The following is a 19,198-nucleotide window of genomic DNA, read 5'->3' on the forward strand; positions in this document are numbered from 1 at the left end:
GAAAAATTACCCCACCAAAATTTGGTCTGGATAACTTACCACTCAAGACAAGGCGACAATTCAATCGTTTTTCCTATTTCCAAGTATACGGTGATAAATCATTCTATACCAAATTTGTCGACACAAATCCTTTCGCCTACCCGAAAATGCTTGACATTCTAGATTTCATCACCGAGCGGGGTGGCAACCCTGAGAAGATTCGCGAGTCTCAGCGCCGCAGATATGCCAATGTCGAGGTTGTCGACGAGATCATCGAGATGTTCGAGGATCATCGCAGAAGTCAGTTAACATCACCTCATATACCGTAAAAGAGTCGCAGCTTATATTCGGTCATAATTATAGCTCAATACGCCGCGACCCAAATAAACAGCAAGATCAATGAAGTGAACAAGCAAATCGGCGCCAAAAAGAAGGTAAGATCATGTCTGAGTCACAACTACAATATACCATATAGCCGTGCTACCATGACTAACTACTAACTGTTCGCAAATATCTAGGCCAAGGAGAACGCCGACGAACTACTCCAACAAAAAGCCGATCTCGACAAGGAAAAGAAGGGTCTCCTTGACTCTGCTGCCCAGAAGGACCTTGCGCTTAAGGCTAAGGTTAAAACCATCGGCAACATCGTCCATGACTCCGTTCCTATCAGCGATAACGAAGATAACAATGCAGTCCAGCGAACGTGGGCTCCGGAGGGTGTCAAGGTAGAGAAGAAAGACGTCCTTTCACATCACGAGGTTCTTATGCGATTGGATGGATACGACCCGGATCGTGGAGTCAAGGTCGTTGGCCACAGAGGTTATTTCCTACGACAATGGGGTGTGTTCCTCAACCAGGCCCTAATAAACTATGGCCTGGAATACCTCAACAGCAAGGGCTTTACTCCGCTACAGACTCCTCAATTCATGCTTAAGGACTACATGGGGAAAACAGCCCAACTAGAGCAGTTCGACGAAGAATTGTACAAAGTCATCGATGGCGAACCTCAGAACGACAAGTACCTCATCGCGACCTCGGAACAACCCATTTCTGCCTTCCACGCCGACGAATGGATCATAGGCAAGGAGTTACCCATTAAGTACGCAGGTTTCAGCACGTGCTACAGACGAGAGGCTGGCTCTCACGGCCGAGACGCTTGGGGTATCTTCCGTGTTCATCAATTTGAGAAGGTTGAGCAATTTGTGCTGTCAGATCCCGAGAAATCATGGGAGATATTCGACGAGATGTTCACTACTTCAGAGGAATTCTACAAGTCGCTCGGATTACCATACCAAGTAGTAGCAATCGTTTCAGGAGCGTTAAACAACGCAGCCGCGAAGAAGTTCGACTTGGAGGCCTGGTTCCCCTTCCAGGGCGAGTACAAGGAGCTTGTGTCTTGCTCCAACTGCACAGACTACCAATCCCGCGCCTTGGAGATCCGATTCGGTACCAAGACGCAGACAGATGCTAAGAAGAAATACGTCCACTGCCTTAATTCAACACTATGTGCCACTGAGAGAGCGCTGTGTTGTATTTTAGAGAACTACCAGACCGAAGATGTGAGTATTATGTATTGTGACTTTTCCAAACCAACGCTAATGCCAATCAATTTTAGGGTCTCCGAGTTCCCGAGCCTCTGCGCAAGTACCTCCCAGGTGCCCCCGACTTCATTCCCTTCACCAAGGAGCTACCCAAGGATACAACCTCGGCGAAAGCTAAGGCTAAGGCAGAGAAGAGTGTTAAGCAAAAGGTAGCTGCGGCAGGATCAGCCGTAGCACAAGCCGGGGAGAAGCTAAAGGATCTGGCGGTATAACGAAATAAAGTAAAGGTTGGGAAATCGGAGCTCAAGAAACTGCTGCTTTTATCAGGTTCTTGATGGACGGGTTAGAACCATGGAATATACTCGATTGCATTTCCGAGCCATGATGGTGGTGACAATACCTATTGCTGATCAATCAACAGTGATGGCTATATGTTCAGGTAGCAGCAGAGTAGGAACAGACAGCGATGGTACTATCATAGGTGTATTACCTAATGATATATACCTAATCTAAGCAAGTCTTTAAAGTTTAGTTTAGGGGAGACTTTAAGACTTCAGGACTTCCTTCCCGGGTTCTTTGTTCTAAAGGTAGTAGTTACAAAGAACAAAGTTGAACAGGCGCTGTCGTTTCCTGTTTCCGTCTAAAATTACAAGGAATAGGTGTTTCGGTACACAAGGGATCCACTATAATAATGCGCTGTAATCTCTCAGAATACAAGTGTATTGTCCGCCGAAGGTACAACTTCTTTCCCTTACAAACATTTCCAATGTGTATATTATATTCGTTGCTCAACTCATAATGCTAACAATGAAACCATAGGTCTGGCCTTTTTTTATTTTCTTTTCCTTATTTACATTCCAACCTTATATTTCAAAGAAGTCGCCGACAACAGGTAAATGTATCAACCGAACCCGGCCTTTTCTTACATGTAGGCACACTAAGTACCTATTTGCCAACACCGCCCGCTCATCCCCTTTCTCTCACTTTAATAAGACGAATAAAATCTGAACTCACTTATGAATGGCTTAATTTTATAAGTGATTCTCTCATTGCCCAGTCATCAATGAATTTACCTATTTTATTTGTTTCGCTTATTTCATCGTCCACACGTTTATCTAATATTGTATGGGTATTCGAGACACGAGAGAGGTTACAAAACAACTAAACCAACACATAGTCTAAAACCGTTACGCATCACGGTGGCCTCACTTATACGACTTATACGCATATACTTGTACAGCGCACGATACGCTCCCTTGCATGCACGCATGCCCCCAATAACAAGTTAGATTGTAATAGACATCATATTAATCAAATAAAGGAGAAGAGGCATTATAATGACGGCGATTCATCAAGAAAGATCGACATGTCCGTTTTGCGGTTACAGGGAGTTTGATGAGGCGGGTGTCAAAATCGTAAGTCACACACACATATAGACGCATATCCTGCTCACGGTGCTCACACTGTCCTCTTTTTAGCACGTCGAGAACCGACACCGGGATCCGCAGCTCACTGAACAAGAGGAAGACAACCTGAAGTTAGGTTCAGGCGACCAATACGAGGAGTATTTCCAATGCCCAATTAAAAGATGCGACAAGCACTTTTCACTCGGCGAGATCCAGGCGCACATAGACCGCCACAGAGCTAAGAAACGGCTCAACGAATCAGGTGTGGACATCTCTGGTCTGGGGACCCCGGATACCGTCATAGCAAACCATTGGAAGCACTTCTTGCGGTTGGGAAAACTCGTTACTCAGAGTCAGCTCCCATTAACGAGATTCCACGTTGACCGGATCCCCCATGGCAAGCTCCCGACCAAGAAGCCGCCGCTTCTTACTCCTAAGGATATAGAGGGGTTTCATGGGGAGGTTCTTGAGATTCCGGATAGCGATGGAGAAGCACCGCTCTCCGACCATAGCTCGGACGGTGATAGTGACGGTGGTCTCGGTCCTAATCCAAAGTTGAAGGTTGCTATAAAGACCATCGTCAAGCCGCCAGTTGATCCACCAGATGACAAGGACAAAGGCAGTAATGTGCAAAAATCACCATCTAAAAATGAGCCAAAGCCACCACCTAGCGATGCGGGAGAGCCAGCATCGGAGGTTATTGTATTGTCTGACGAGTCAGATTCAGATGAGAATACATTTCTACCCGACGCCCCTGCACCTGCTCCCCCTGCACCCGCACCTGCACCTACACCGGCGCCTACTCTTGGAAGCAGCCAGTTTGACCCGAACGGTCGATATATTCCATTTATTGATAGAGTAAGTCTTCGTTCTATGAGTATCTTCACTCGTATATGATAACTCGGGATGAGACCCAGAAGACAATGTGAGCAAAGGCTAACATTATACCTAGAGCCTTCTGCCCAAGGGAATGATGAACGCGGCACAAAGGCAAGCTTTGATAAGTAGCCCGCACCCACGAGAGCAAGGTTAGTCCATCCTTCCCCTTGATTTAGATGCTCGTGCTCCATCATTCGCTAGCCTCATAGCTTACAACATCTATAGGTATTATACCTATCCTAGCACGGACCTTCGCAGCATGTCCGTCAACAGTATATGTGTATCTCTGTCACCCAGGAACCGATCATTACCAAATGGGGGCCCCAGGTGAGCATAACTTACCATCCTATCTAGCCATAGAGGATCTCTTTCCACTAACGCAAGCTACATCTGGCTAGGTCCGTACTGCGGCTACAGAAATATACAAATGTTGATATCACATATCATCAACGGTCAATGCCCAGGCCACGAATTTTTCGGGAACGACCCCCCCGACGTTTTCGAAATCCAGAACATGATTGAGTTGGCTTGGGATCAGGGCCATAATAATGAAGTAGCCCTAATGGAATTTCCAAATGGAATAAGAGATACGAATTTATGGATCGGTACCGCAGAGGTGAGTACTTATTACCCGGTTGCCAGGGTGATAACTCCTTGGAAGCTAATGTTTTAAACAGGCACAAGCTATCTTAAACTCGCTTCAGTCAAAGTAAGTTACAATTTACCTCGTTACAAAATAAATAGTCTAATATATTTTTTCCAGCTTTACGTACTCATCCTTCGAGCCGGAGAAGGGGAAAAAGGGCAGCAAATCGGGAGGTGAGGTCCATGCTCGGCTATTGGACTTTGTTGAAGAGCACTATAGTCAAGCGCCTGGGGTAAACAATTCCGCCAAAGTTCGCTCTACGCAAAAAGCGCCCTTATACTTCCAATGGGAAGGTAAGTAAAGCCACATTTATATCACAATTCATTCTCTTACTAAGAGGAACCTTCTAGGACACTCGGTAACCGTCATCGGTATTGAGAGAGCCGCCAGTGGAGCGAGGAATTTACTCGTTTTCGACCCGTCTAAATCAGACGGCAAACGGGTGCTGCGTGCCCGCGGCACAAACGAGGCCGCGCATCATCCTGACCAGGCACTCAAATCTTACCGCCTTAAGCCCAGATCTGGCAGGAGTTACGAGATTATCGGGTACCTACCCCCAGCACCCAGAGGTAAGAAGTCTAAGAAGTAGTCGGAACTATGGATGGCTTGCAATATTTAATTGAATATGTAGTTTCTACAGTGTATTCTAGTTAGTAGCATTTTAAGCATATATATTAGATCTTATTGCTTACTCTATAACTTTTTTTCATTTATTTCTGTGTATTTGTGATCTAAGTGTGTAATGGGAATATGAGCGAGTTCATTGCTTTAAGTTACCGCCTTCGATCCATGCCCGGAGTTTCTCGAGAGCCTTGAATCGATGCGAGATTTTGTTCTTCTCGGTCTTGTCCATCTCCGCGTAACTGTGTGAAAAAAGGGTTCGTTAATTTTAATTCGTTCTGATCTACCTCGTAAGGGTATTTTGTTATGAACAAGAGGAAACGGGTAGTTAAAACTTACGTTTGGCCATCATACTCGAATATCGGATCCCAGCCTATATGCCCGGTTAGCCAACTACTAGGAAAGGGGCAATTACATCTTAGGGAGGGAAAAGTGACATACCAAAAGTAGTCGGTCCTCTCGGAGGTACTATGTTGCCCTGTCGTCCAACGGCTGTTAGCCATGCTCTAAACTCTCTGGCTTCAGAGAGAAGCAGCCAAGCGCAGCTGATTACTAAGTAAATAGGCAACTCACATGTGTGCGTCCCTGGAAAAGCAGCACCTCTTCACCTGGCCCCTTGGAGAAACCAAAGGTGGCAACGGCCTGAGCTGACTTGTCATCATAGGCCGCGAGGAGGTTGTTCAGACCTGCGTGGCCAATAGACTGCATAAACCATTTTCTATTCGATCAGAGTGTATCAGCCCTTGTGCCCCTAAATTAATGTGAAAAGGGGAGGGGGAGTGTACATATACGGCCCCGGCAGCCCATTTAATGCATCAAAACACAAGCAAGTATCCTCAACAAGTACAGGTCCGCCAACTAACGCAGCTGCAGCGCGGCATTTCTCGCGTGTAACATCCTCAAGTGTACCCTGAATCTCGGGTAGGTCTAGAGCCTTGTTTGTGACAACGATACCAGCAGGCTCTAGGATGGCGCGGACTTCTAGTAGTTTATTGGCGTTGCCGGTTATGAAATTAATCGTGGGTGGCGACATATTGTGTAAATCTCTTTAACAATGTGAGACAAATAATTTGACTAATTAAAAAATGGGCGCCTCTTCGGAGTCTATTTTATATGAAATTGTATAAGAAATGCATATAGAAAAAAAAAAAAAAAGGGTCCCGGTGTGTGACGCAGCCGGCGATGCGATACGTAACCTTATTTGCTTAGTTCGGAGCGGACACCTGCATTAGCCATCTTATTTCGACGTCTTTTATTGGTACAGAAGAAGCTAAAAAAGCAAACCTTTCTAGTACTTATCTCAGCCCAATCTAGCGGTGGCTTGCATACTGTAGATTACTGATAATGCCTCATTGCAGCATGTACACTGAAAATAAGGGGCTGGTTCACAGGTATTTCGTAGCTGATGGATTGGGTTTTTAGACCATATGTACGCCACTATCACAGCAGCCGAGTGCACCAACCGGGCGTTATTCATGGGTATCTTATGGCATGCACTATTTTATATGTCCCTGTCCCAATGCATACCTCCCGTCTTTTTCGCCGAAGGGAAAGGAGTGTTTTTTTCATATTTATTTATTTCTTTACTTGCCCTGATATCAGGCCTCACTTTCATCCGCGTGATCCTTTTTCCACTGCGTAATCCACGCCTCGATGCGATCAATGTTGCTCTCCATATCATCGACTGAATTACTCGTAAGTTCCACCACAATCTGCTCGTCGTACGAATCCCGCGCCTCCTGCAGTAACACCTCCATGATTTCCGAATCTAGATTCTCTTGCAGTTTGGTCTCGGAGTATTTCCTGTTTATTTCATTAAAGATGAGAAAAAGGGGGTGTCCATAGAACAAGGGAAAACAATGCACTCTCCCATAGACCAGCCAAGCAAAAGAAAATCTTCTTACCTCTCAGATAAGCGGTCGTACAGCGTACTCGAGTCCACCCTTAACACCACAACCAAGTCAATCCAGCTCTCGGGGAAGATCTCGCAGCCGTGCCAATCGATGATGCATCCGCCAGCCTTGACATTGTCTTCCTCGAGCGCATCTAGTAGCTATAGCCACACACATCATTAGTATCTCGTTTCATTTCCGTCGCAAAAAAATCCTCCTTTCCCATGAAATGAGGATAGGCTGGGAGAAAAGTAAACTCACCTTGTCATCATCCACAATCCAACTCGAAAACTCCTCGTCCCATCCCTCATGGCACTCGCGGTCCTTGACAACCTGGTTCACCGAAATATGTCGTAGACCCGTCCGCTCGGCTAGTGCCTCTGAGTGTGTCGTCTTGCCTGTTCCAGGCGTACCCGTGATAATGATGTTTGGGTCTGTACGCATTTTTCCTTATTTCTCTTTCTGACTCTTGGTTTACTTTCGACTTTTCTCTTCTTTACAGGGAAAAGGGTTTCGTTGGGGTTTCTCCCTTTTTTTCTTGGGGGATTCGTAGTTTCTCACTTGCGCCGAACTGAGTTGAGTTGCGCCAAGTCCAGGGACCCTAATACGGATTCAAGCGCAAAAGTTCGTCAATTGGAATGAGTATTTCGCCTTCACTAGTAATAGAAGTAACCGAGAAAATTCAGTTCTGAATGCGAATTAAATATAATTGCTTGTAATATCTGTTTGTTAGATAAAGTCTTCAGATTTGGGCAACAACACGAAAATATTAGTTGCGACGATGAAGTTTTCGCAGATTGTACCTCCCTTAACCAAAACCTTCATTTAGTACGTAAAAAAAAAAAAACTACATATAGTCACGTGCCACCCATCAAACCCACCAAACCAACATTTAACACTCTACGTACCTAGGTAGCAATCTAACAATTTCACACAATAGACAATCAAGAATGAAGACAGTATAAATGTAAATCGAGTGAGAATCATCTCGTAATTTCGAATGCCAGAGATACACAACGCTACCCTCCCTAGAGGAACGAAATTTCTCATTCGTTCGCATGTACATCAACAATAGCAGCAGCAACGGCAACCCATACACCTAGCTAGATGCTACACAAATATTCTTCGGTAGGTTCGTATTTAGTTTTTTTCATACACTCTTCCCTCCTCCCCGGCCCACGCGGACCCAGTCTAGCAAAAAATATCCCTTTTAATTGAAATAAAAAGGTTGCATCAAACGCCCCGAGTCCGTCGTCCGCGTGAGCCCTTCTAGTTCAATCATGCCTTGATATATCCATTAAATGTGTGTATGCACCCTTCCGGCTTACTTGCCTCGGTTCGTGCGAAATCGCTTCGTGCTACGGTCCGCGGGACTCTATCATGCCGAGCGTTTCGTATATCAACACGAACTTGGCTGCCTCGTAACCCTCAGTGATTTGAACCTTAGCCCTGCGGGGAGACGTGCGTTTTGGAAAGGTCGGAAGTAGTTGATAGTGCGGTTCTACGCAGTATCCGCCTCAATCTCGTCAACCTCTGCGAGTTCACCATCGCCGTCGTATTCATCCGCCTCTAACTTCTCCTGTTGAGCGATAGCCTGAGCAGATACTATCTCGGCCAATCTCTTCAGTCGAGGTGTTTGTAACCCTGTAATCTCAATGTTAGACATGGGTTCGTTTAAATAGAATATCGTATATTCAACTTACACGATGGTGTATATGTTTCTAATGCGGTGATGGCACGGGGCTCCGCGATTTCGTACGGCCCGCTGTCATCCATATCTACTGCTGCCAACAACAGGACATCGCTCTTCTCAGTTACCCTGGATGCCACTGCCTTCATGATCTCTCCGTTAATGGGCTGTTCATAATCGGCTACCAAGTATTGGTTAAGTAGCTTTTGAATTTGGTTGGGAGAAAGCCTAAGAATTGTAATTAGCTACAAGAAACTTGAAAAGTCCCTGTATATTATACTCACATCCAGCAGATATCTTGGATGATCTCGATATCATTGAGTGTTGCCTTCTTAAGTTGCAGAAGTTTCGTTGCTTGCTGAAAAGAGAAAAAAGTTAGTGGTTGTACATAACTGACGATAGTGATTCATATTAGACTTACCATAAGATGCTCGAGCTGTAGGGTACCCTCGGGCATATCATGGCTCTTGCACCACTCCTCAATTCGAGTAATATTGTAGTTAATTTGCAGGCCACGCTTCCACGACAGGAAATTCCTTCGCATGAGCAGATCGTTGAATGCGGTCACACCCACCAACTTAAGAAGTTCGGTGACGGTTTGGGTGATGATGCTATCCTCAAGGTAATAAGCCTTCATCGCCCTGAACACATTGTTCAATAAGCTTAAAAGGTTATCCATGCTATACGCAGGCTGTGAGTTCGTCGCCAACAGCTTGCCGAGGAATCTGTTACTTTCGTTCGTGACGAAGCCGGGCAAAGACTGGGATTCAATAATGGCCGGGATGATCATCTTCTGGAGCTTCTTCTTGAGAATCTTCATCCAAGTGTGATAGATATTGAACTCTAGACTCTCAAGATCGTGCTTGACAATCTCCAAAAGTCGGTCATACTCATAGTTGTCCGTCTTCTGCGCCTCGTACCAATCCTCAGCGAGGAATACGAATGATAGCATTTCGTGCACGTTGGATAGCCAGAAGGCACCGGGGTTGATGGCATCGTCTCCGTCGTAATGCATGACCTCTTGTTGGATCGATTGCATAACGTTAGCCAGAAACCTCTCAGACTCCTTAACGAAGCCGTTGTTCCACATCTCGGATGTAACAAGGTTGATGAGGTAAGAGGGGAAGAGGACTTCCTTGTCTGATGGTGGTGGGGTGGTGTTTGGTGATGGAATCTTCAGGTTTTTGATGAGACCCATTGTCACCTCCTCATTCAAGCCATCTTCATCGGCAAGCAAGTTCTCCAATTCCATTTCGATAGTGTCGGCTGCAGGAAGATAGCCCACGCCGGGCCGGTTCCCGCTAGCAATGGCCATGGAGACAGGACGAGGGTTGTATGCGGCACTGAAGCGATCCAATGGACCGCTCGGCTCCGCACCTGCGCTTCGGCGCTTCGGCTTCTTGGAAGATACCAAGTTGATAAGACCATTGGGAGGAGCAGCTGCGGCGTTGCCATTGGTAAGTTCTCCATTGATCGGGGCTGATCGTTTGGCCAATTCTAGCTCCTCGGCCATCTGTGCTAGCTGTTCGCGCAACGTCATCTTCTCGTTCTCGTGGAGTGTGCTCTCCCTCTTGATGCGTTCCAGCTCGGCGTTTGCGGTCCTTAGAGACTCCTTCAATTCCCGTTCTTCCTCTTGCATTCTCTTGACGCTTGAAGTCGACTCGTCGAAGTTGTGCTGGAGCTTCTTCATCTCCTCCTCCATAGCCTGTAGCTTGGCTACAGCAATACCGGCCTGGTTGGCTTCCGCTTGAAGTTCCTTTGTTCTGGTCTCGAGAGCATTGTGTCGGTTCTTCCACGACTTGATCTGGCTTTCGTAGTTTTCCACCTGGTTCTGGAGGTTCTTGTTCTGGCTCTTTATGGTACCTAGTGATTGTGTGAGTTCGACGACCTTGTTTTCCAGCTTGTAGGAAATCTGCTTCAGATCTCGGGCTTCCTCGCGCATTGTCTTGTACTCCTTTCGGGCTGTCCTTCCACGCCACAAGCTCTGGATCAAGACGACCTTCTTTCGGTAATTTCTCCAGGATCGGAGTTGTCTCCTTGATCGCCACACTCGTTGGATTAGTATAACGGCATTGCCCACGCGAGTTTCCATGATCTCCCTTCTTCGCAGGTAACCCTTGGCAACAGCCTGCACAAGGATAACGCTGTTGCGGATACGTAGGAATTGCTTCCTTTGCTTTTGTCCCTTCCATACTCTCTGGATGGTGGTTGCAGCCTTGACAGTACGTAGCTCCTGAGCCTTGACCCGAGTGGAGTAAGCCCTGAAAAGTGACTGGAAAGTAATGATTGATTCGCGCGCTTGAAGGTACTTGCGACGATAGAACTTGGCCTTGAGGTTCTTCTGGATCATGATCGCAGCTTCGCTCATACGGTTCTGACGGAGATTCTCCAGGTGCGCCAACATACCAGCACGGAAGAAGATCTTGGTCAAACCGAGCTGATAACTGTCGGTTCCGGTACCAGTGAGCGAACCAAGGGCCTGCGCGAGAATTTCCTTCACTAGCTGTCTGATTTCCGTCTGCCACCGGCTTGATGGGATCAGCAGATAGTATCGCAAAGCAAATTCTTCGTAGGTCCAGCGACCCGGATAACCCGCACAACTAATGCGAATAGTCTCGAGTACACCACAAGCTCTCAGTTGACTAAGAACCATAGGGCCCTCGAATTTCCATGCAACCTTGGCCTCGTTGGGCTTGATACAACGGATGTAATGGACATTTGTGTTACCAATTGTGGTCATTAGTTCGATAAGGGAAGAACGGAAGATGCCACCAAGAGTCGGCTTGCGGTTAACAGCGACTCCTATCTTCCTTCCTGCCGTGGGTCGGGCAACGGCGGAACCGGAGGAGGCAACATCCTTCTCACGGACAGCCGAGGCTGCGGCGATGACCTTAGCGAGGAATTTGTTCGTCGTTGCACGAAGAATTTCCATGTGCTCATCGGGTACTGTATCCCTATTCTTCTCAATGAAACCCTCGGATTCGTAAGTGACGTCAACGGCATAATGGCAAACAGTGAAAGAGGACTTTCCGAAACGGGGCTTCTTGTAGAACTTGTTCTTGTCGCCGGAGAAGTTGTGGTGGAGCTTGGTAACGAACTGCTCATCCGCGCCCATAGGTAACCTAGATTCTTCGTCGAGGAGGGATAGGATACCCAATTTACCTTCGATTAAATCGATACATGGCTGGTTATCGGAGAATTCGATGAATTTCCAGTCAATCTGTTCGCGGACGTATTCTTCCTGTTCTAACCTGAACACGTGAGAATTGAATTGTTGCTGTAACTTTTCGTTGGCGTAGTTGATACAGAACTGTTCGAAAGAGTTCTTGGCAAAGTGCTCGAAACCGTAAATATCAAGAACACCAATAAAGGAACCGACGCGGCTCAAAACTTCGTCGGTGGCAAGACTCCTGTTAATAATTTCCACCAACCAATCGAAAAGACTCGAGTAAATGTACTTGGCGACGGAATCTCGAACGACCAAAGCTTGCTGTTGCGTCAAGTTCGATACGATCTTCTCACCGCGGGTAATAAGTTGCTTCTTTACGATCCACTTGGCGAAATTCGTAGGGTCGATTCCAAGGATAGCACATGCTCGCTCTAAAGAGGGTTCCGTGGGAGCTAGTACACTGTCGTTCCTGGAGGCACCGATCTTAACGTTACCCAGGTGCAGTAGACCAGCAAGCAGGTTAAAAATGCCCGATTGTTGAGATTCGTCTACACCAATCGTCTTCAATGAGCTCTTAGTTGCTAGAAATTCGGCCTTGTCGTCTACTCCATCGATTGTCGGCGAATTACCCTGGTTAAGATAGTCGAACTGTTCTATCGGCAAAAGACCAAGTTCCTGTCGTTCTTTATCCGTTGCGCCGGCCAAAAATTGATAGAAAATGTGGTAATTCCTTTCTTTCAGGGGCTGAAAGACCAATCTTGACCGTTCAAGTAGATAAGTTCGGATCCTGGCACCGATAATATTCGTCTTACTGTCGAACATAATCTCTATGTACTTTCCGAATCGCGACGAGTTGTCGTTTCGTGTGGTTTTGGCGTTACCGAAAGCTTCCATGATAGGGTTAGTCGCCAAAATCTGCTCTTCCGTCTCACTCATCGCTTCGGCGCCCTTCTTAGACTTGCTTCCTGGGTTGTCGGGGGATTCTCTCGTTGCGAAATATCTCATGATATATTTGGCACTAACAGTCTTTCCGGCACCAGACTCTCCTGAAACTACGACAGTTTGATTCTTGCCATCTTTTACCATTTTCCTAGAAGTATAATATTAGCTCCATATGAACTTGAGCACCATGGAGGGGTATATTCACATGAAAGCTTCTTCTGCGATGGCGAACAGGTGGGGCGCTTGTGTCTCCCTCTGCCTGCCAGCGTAGACCTGGACCATACCAGGGACATATAGAGAGTCGACTCGAGCAAAAGGATTCGTAGCTATAAGCACTATACCACTATATGTGTAGATTTCTTTTTGCGCATAACGTAGACGAATGGCCTGAAGCACTATAGCAAAAACGGTCAGCACTTGGAACTGAACCCAAACCCATAGTACTTGGTGGAATTGTACGTACCGGCCGGTTCGTTAAGATGGGAAAGATTCGTTAAATCATCACTGGCTTCGAGCATCGAAGGGTTCATTAGCGGTGGCAACGACGGGTCGTTAGAGTTTTGCAGAGCCTCCAGAGAGAGCTTTACTTCCTTGGTCTGTATAATAGATTGGCGGTCAGCTTCAACTACTAGAAAAACTTGGGGTAACAATATCGAATATTGTAAGACTGAATGTTTTCTTTCTTTCGCATACCTCTTCATTTTCCAGCTTGAATACCAAGGTCACCTTGTCACCATCGACAGTCTTCTTGACAACCTCGGATGCCACCCAGCCCTCGGTGGCATCTGGCTGCCAAGCTCTCGTACCGACATCGTAGCTATGCGACATGGGAGGCTGTGGTGCGTCGGTATGAGGAATAAAGAAGGAATTAGGTTCGGTCGCGTCGCAAGAGGACGGAAGGTTGTCAAGGATAGGTAGTTATTAGGGGGAAGCGACAGCACGAGGCATCCGTGTCGATTCGTCGAAATTCGTTCAAGTGAAGACACGATAAAACGACGAAATGGAGGCGGTATGTACTAGATAAGGAAAGGCCTATAAAAAGCCCACTTAGTAGACTAGAACACTAGAACACTAGAATCTTTGGGTACTTGGATAATAAAAAAAGAGGAGATCACAAAAACGATCTAAATGGCAAGCCTCTCTCTCTATCTCCCTTCAACGAAATTTGGTGTTGACGTTTACAACTGAAGGAGTAAGAAAAAAAATAAAAAATAAGTGTGACGGCGAGTTTCGCGGCGTTGTGATATTCTAAGTACCGTTGTATGTACGTACGATATTATGTGTGTGCGTGTGTATGTATGTACAGTATGTACATTGTAATATCGGATCGAATTATTACAGGTGATTACGGCGACTGTGCTTCCCTAAACCCAGCAAACCAAGCGCTACAAAAATGACTACGAATGATGGAAATGATGGAAATTTAGGGGAGATAGGGGATAAAGGGGAAGCGCGTTACCTACTTCAGCCTAGTACCACGCCAGTAACAGGGGGTTTCAAAAAGGGTCCTCCAGCCATTTTTAAATTCTTTCAACTTTCTTGACGGACCGGGCTTACCCTGTTCGACTTCGAAACTAAACTAATCAAGTACTCGCTACTTAGTCGCTACTTAGAAAGCGGTGTATTCCTAGGTGTGGGGAATAAGTATGCTCTACTTGGATTCTACGTGGACTTTTTTCTTGATCACGATTCCGTCCTCCCTTTTTCCTGCAGAAACGTGTGTAGCAACGACAAAGCGTACCGTCCTGCAGGTCCATTTTCGTAGATGGACAGATGGGCTGTCGTGGTAGCTTATTTCAATCAATCAAAGCACAGAGATGACCGTAAGCATCTGTGAGTTTGTGTCATGAATTGTATCCAAACTATGTACCTGCATGCTAAAGAGTACAAAAAGTATCCAAGTACCTCCTATATCTAGATGTGTACCTCACTCTATGTTGCAACTTTGGATGCTACCTCAACACCCGGAATTTCACCACAAGAAAAATCATGAATATGAACTACATGATATTCCGATATCTCCATCCTCTCAAACCTCATCAGTGTTCCAGATCATAAAAGAGATGAAAAAGAAAAGAGAAACGCCGGGGAAGTTGCCAGCGTTACAAGTGTTCAGATCCCGGAAGTCTCGCTCCTCCATACATGTATGTAGGTACTTATGTATATACATACACGCTTCCTGCTGGCTCCTCCTTCTCCATGTCGGATATGAAAGTACTCATGTACAAATCTCCAAGAATCCTGGATGGTCTAATAAATCTAATAAATGGAAATGGCGAGGCGAAGCGAGAAAAAAAGACTCAAGGTTTGTCCCGCGGATGTCATAATTGTTATCCGACACACCTGTCAATTTATTGTAAGCTTAACAATATTGTTATATCTACCTCTATTTCTAGGTACTTAAGACCATTAGCATTACCATTGTTACTCATCCAAAATAAATATTGACTATTGACTGACATACATACATGTGTACAACACAAATATGATACTGTTGGAGGCAAGTATCAAATCATTTGTTCAGCTGTTCTAGAAACCAAAACCAGGTGGTCTGCAGGGGGGGAAAGCAGCCCGAACCTAGTGCATAGAAACCCGACCTTTCCAACCAACCCTCCAGCCCTCCCCAGATCTCCAACGCCTATACATAGATGTATATATTTTACACAATTCGGTATCATCTTACGTGAAAACCGGGAACCTAATAACATATCAACCATAGTTGTACTGCTCAGCCTGGTCAATGTTCGTTTCATCCCTTAGTGATTCGGAGCCTTTCCTTTGCCTTAGCACGGATCAGCGCAAGCATGTATAAAGATCGAGATACCAGTTCGTTGCCGAATATCCCAATCGAATGACGGAGTCTCGGCTTTGCGTAACTTACACATATTGCTCTATTACATCCATTGATAACACAATCGGACTATCACCAGTTGGTGGCCCCCATTAAGGGAGTGTCTTAAACACCTATAAATATCGCACTTATAATAGACCTATTAAGATATTAATCAGATAGATAGAAGGACGATAACTCAACTCAACCCTTAGATATAATAATGCACGCAGACTTATAATTTCATGCTAAGCTATTAAGAGATAATATAGCCCACTACGCCTACGCAGTACATGTATTGGGCTTTTAATGTTGAACCTCACGCCCCCTTTTTTCTAATGTTAATTTTAGTAAAAAAAGTCGAGCCATTCTTATGCAATTGTTGTTTTTCCTGGGTATCCATCTTGCCAGAAGTTGAATTTTTATAATACCCATCAATGCAAGAATTTCCCCCCTTCCTGTCTTGGTTGAACGCCATTCCCTGGGTACCTACGTACGCTCCGGTGCTGTTGAGACAATTTTATCAACCCGCCTACCTGCCTACCTACCCACCGCCTCATTAAGATGACTCTAGTAAAGTATCCGTGTCATGATGCGAGCTGTGATAAAGCGTTTGGTTAGTCGTGTATATTTTGAGGATACTAACAGACAACTTACAGCCTAACGCTTCGAGCGAGTCTTGAATCTCCTTAAGGTCGCTTGTCTGGACATCGCTGACATCGGCCATGAGATACGCGACCTGCATATACATGTTAGTTTAAATGCAGCAATAGAACACATGCGGAAAAAAAAACGTGGTATCGCAGCACATACATCACCTCTACTATCGCTAGTCTGCTTATCAACATTGTGGTCGCCGAGGATCTCGTTAACTGTTTTCGATGTAAGTATCTGCAAGTTAACATATGTATTGCTACATTACTAACCCTTTCGAAGAACACCTGGTATGTTGTTGTGGATGTAGATCACCTGTGACGAATTAGAAGCTGCCATGATTATCTGCGCAGATAAAAAAAGAAAAAAGAAAAACTTCTTACTCGTGCGTGGTTAGGCTCGTCCAACGTTAGCGAGCGCATGTTAACCTCGGGCATGTTGACGCTGCCCAAAGTGATGCCAAGGTTGATATATCGAACCAAGGCCTCACCAACTACGGTGCGCATTTGTGTTAGCATAGAATTCATCGAAATTCTAGAAGCATCACGTGCAAATCTTTTCCCATACCTTCGACACCGATTGCTCTCTGGGCTTCTTCGGTGCTACCACCAATGTGGGGGGTCAGAATAATGTTGTTCAGGCTGCGCAGATCTTCTTCCCAGCCGTTCAAGCTGTTATTGAAGTAATCGCCGTTGGCGCGCGGTTCGCCGGGATATACATCCAATGCAGCTCCGGCGATCTTACCGTTACGCATAGCGTTGATCAAGGCCGGAATGTCAACTACGGTTCCACGGCTGGCATTGATAAGGTACGAGCCATCTTTCATCAACCTCAGCTGTGCGGCGGAGATCATGTTCTTGGTCTCGGGCAACTCCGGAACGTGCAGGGTAATAAAGTCAGCTTCGCTCAGGAGATCCTCCAACGTCGGTACCTGTCGGGAGGTACCAAGGGCCATCAAGTTTACGACGTCGTAATATATAACTGACATGCCCATGGCTTCTGCAAGAACGGACAGCTGCGAGCCGATATGTCCATATCCGATGATTCCTTCGGTGCGGTCCCATGTTAGCCCCTTGTTTGGGTGTACGGACGGGTGTAAACGGCGCAATACATACCGAGGGTCTTGCCACGAATCTCCCAGCATTTGTTGCTTACTTTATTCCAGGTACCTCGGTGCATCTCCAAGCTTCTGTCGCCCAATTGACGGGCTAAGGAGATGATCTCCGCGATGACAAGCTCGGCGACACTACGGGAATTCGCAAAAGGCGAGTTGAAGACAGCAATGCCATGTTTGGCAGCAAACTCCAAGTCTACTTGGTTGGTACCAATGCAAAAGCAACCAATTACCAAAAGGTTCTTAGCTTCGCGGAGAACTTTTTCATTTAATTTTGTCTTTGATCGAATACCAATGACGTGAACATCTCTATGTTTTTTTTTTGGTTTCAATTAGGATTTGGTATAATTAAATAATAATGCTTACGAGGGGTCAGACTCACCGAATCTTCTCAATGAGTTGGTCTTCGGGCAATGAGCTCTTAAGAGCTTCAACTTGGTAACCTTGACCGGTTAAAATGTCTCTGCCACTTTGATTGACATTTTCCAATAGGAGGATTTTAATGTCCTGAGTGTTGAATGGCTTGAGCTGTTTGGCTTGTCCTCGTTGAGAGACAGCCCCGCCAAAGCTAGATAGCGGGGAATGGAATGTGGCTGCTGATGGCGAAGTTGACGACACTCCCAGCCGATGGGAGAGCTCGGACTCGGGCGCCGCTAGGATGTTTTGTGCTTGTGCCATTGTGCTACAACTGCAATTGGAAATTATATGAGATCTTGGGAAATACTAGACAAAGGAAGTTCAAAGAGTAATGATCTTACTGAGATATACCCCAGAATGCGGATATGAATTGACTCAGAGCTGGGGGGACCGGGAAAAGTTTTAATTATTTTTATTTACTAGGTGCAAGGCGGACTAGGTGGACTAGGTGGACTAGGTGGTGACTACTTGTTAACTAACTTATATTCAATTTTTACGGAGTACGGCTTAGTGCACTTGTGATTCGCTACGCTACTTCCTGTCAGCCCCAACCTATCACTTCACGTAATATGTAATATCTTAGCTGCAAGACCCAACTTTTTTTGTGCTGTTTTAAGTTCCGTAAAGGAACGGAATGTGGGAAGTGGGAAGGAATGGGGGGAGGGAAAAAAAAGGAGCTTTCAGAATTTTGACCCCGTCATCGGACTTTGTCCTTATTAGTAGTACCCATGAGTCAACGGATTAGACGGTTATATAGAAACAATTCACGTAAACTTGGCTACTATTCCCTTCTTGTCTAGTATACTATAATAACAATATAGAATAATCATCTTATTAAAGGGGATATTTACAAAGTTTGAATCCTGTATATGACCAATCATAGCCTATTACCGAATTAGAAATTGACTTGAAATATCTTATAACAAAACAACACAAATCTGACGTATCGCAAGATATACCCCTCCAGCTCGGTAGACACCAAAGATATACCTAGGTAGCTAATAATGGCTTTTATTACACTTCACATATTCATTCAAAAATACAGAACACCAGAACAATCCCTACGTATGGTATAGCAAATCAGGTCCATGTGCAACGTACGATGTACATTATATGCAAAGACGCAAGCTTCCGTCAACTTCATTGTGTGATTCTGTCCGAATGCATTATTGGCGAGTTAGCAACTTTACCATCCTCTTCACGTGCCATCGTAAGGTCAGCTCCCTTTCCAGGATTGGGGTCCACCTTCAGTGCATCCGTCTCTGTTCGTGATATGCTGCCATCTTCCCAGCCAACCAACTACTCCAGACCAGTCTCATGCTGGAGAAGAAAATAAAAACGAAGAGAACTACCAATCAATACAGAACGAGATCCCGAAAGCAGCTTTAAGAACCTGATGGAAGTGGCCAGTCTATTTT

General features: G+C 45.6%; 7 protein-coding genes across 7 annotated transcripts; 3 read left to right on the top strand and 4 right to left on the bottom strand.

The window, feature by feature from the left end:
• Positions 1–2,262, top strand: F4822DRAFT_175905 (seryl-tRNA synthetase). Its single transcript, XM_051453339.1, has 4 exons — positions 1–279; positions 343–413; positions 498–1,538; positions 1,595–2,262. Exons 1-4 carry the CDS (start codon positions 147–149, stop codon positions 1,790–1,792), a joined length of 1,443 nt encoding a protein of 480 aa, XP_051316921.1. The 5' UTR covers positions 1–146; the 3' UTR covers positions 1,793–2,262.
• Position 2,263: 1 nt separating this feature from the next.
• F4822DRAFT_175906 (peptidase family C78-domain-containing protein) lies at positions 2,264–5,224 on the top strand. Its single transcript, XM_051453340.1, has 8 exons — positions 2,264–2,935; positions 2,999–3,784; positions 3,879–3,954; positions 4,031–4,132; positions 4,204–4,421; positions 4,483–4,514; positions 4,569–4,744; positions 4,802–5,224. The coding sequence occupies exons 1-8, from the start codon at positions 2,858–2,860 to the stop codon at positions 5,038–5,040; spliced, it is 1,707 nt and encodes a 568-aa protein (XP_051316922.1). The 5' UTR covers positions 2,264–2,857; the 3' UTR covers positions 5,041–5,224.
• Positions 5,118–6,197, bottom strand: F4822DRAFT_395750 (inosine triphosphatase). The gene is made up of 5 exons (XM_051457452.1): positions 5,858–6,197; positions 5,646–5,790; positions 5,514–5,550; positions 5,412–5,445; positions 5,118–5,314 (listed from the first exon to the last, which is right to left on the bottom strand). The coding sequence occupies exons 1-5, from the start codon at positions 6,103–6,105 to the stop codon at positions 5,212–5,214; spliced, it is 567 nt and encodes a 188-aa protein (XP_051316923.1). The 5' UTR covers positions 6,106–6,197; the 3' UTR covers positions 5,118–5,211.
• Positions 6,198–6,469: 272 nt separating this feature from the next.
• On the bottom strand, positions 6,470–7,746 carry F4822DRAFT_395753 (P-loop containing nucleoside triphosphate hydrolase protein). The gene is made up of 3 exons (XM_051457453.1): positions 7,226–7,746; positions 6,977–7,125; positions 6,470–6,875 (listed from the first exon to the last, which is right to left on the bottom strand). The coding sequence occupies exons 1-3, from the start codon at positions 7,406–7,408 to the stop codon at positions 6,671–6,673; spliced, it is 537 nt and encodes a 178-aa protein (XP_051316924.1). The 5' UTR covers positions 7,409–7,746; the 3' UTR covers positions 6,470–6,670.
• Positions 7,747–14,011, bottom strand: F4822DRAFT_395756 (putative myosin MYO2). The gene is made up of 7 exons (XM_051457454.1): positions 13,459–14,011; positions 13,229–13,361; positions 12,971–13,160; positions 9,076–12,913; positions 8,939–9,012; positions 8,668–8,882; positions 7,747–8,608 (listed from the first exon to the last, which is right to left on the bottom strand). The coding sequence occupies exons 1-7, from the start codon at positions 13,591–13,593 to the stop codon at positions 8,466–8,468; spliced, it is 4,728 nt and encodes a 1,575-aa protein (XP_051316925.1). The 5' UTR covers positions 13,594–14,011; the 3' UTR covers positions 7,747–8,465.
• Positions 14,012–14,620: 609 nt separating this feature from the next.
• On the top strand, positions 14,621–15,756 carry F4822DRAFT_395758 (uncharacterized protein). Its single transcript, XM_051457455.1, has 2 exons — positions 14,621–15,547; positions 15,647–15,756. Exon 1 carries the CDS (start codon positions 14,640–14,642, stop codon positions 15,090–15,092), a length of 453 nt encoding a protein of 150 aa, XP_051316926.1. The 5' UTR covers positions 14,621–14,639; the 3' UTR covers positions 15,093–15,547; positions 15,647–15,756.
• F4822DRAFT_395761 (uncharacterized protein) lies at positions 15,757–18,332 on the bottom strand. Its single transcript, XM_051457456.1, has 8 exons — positions 17,746–18,332; positions 17,365–17,672; positions 16,817–17,296; positions 16,633–16,742; positions 16,522–16,564; positions 16,409–16,467; positions 16,253–16,334; positions 15,757–16,194 (listed from the first exon to the last, which is right to left on the bottom strand). Exons 1-8 carry the CDS (start codon positions 18,039–18,041, stop codon positions 16,166–16,168), a joined length of 1,407 nt encoding a protein of 468 aa, XP_051316927.1. The 5' UTR covers positions 18,042–18,332; the 3' UTR covers positions 15,757–16,165.
• Positions 18,333–19,198: the final 866 nt, after the last annotated feature.

The sequence above is a fragment of the Hypoxylon trugodes genome, assembly GCF_022578975.1.
Source record: "Hypoxylon trugodes strain CBS 135444 unplaced genomic scaffold F4822scaffold_3, whole genome shotgun sequence".
NCBI classification, from domain to species: domain Eukaryota; kingdom Fungi; phylum Ascomycota; class Sordariomycetes; order Xylariales; family Hypoxylaceae; genus Hypoxylon; species Hypoxylon trugodes.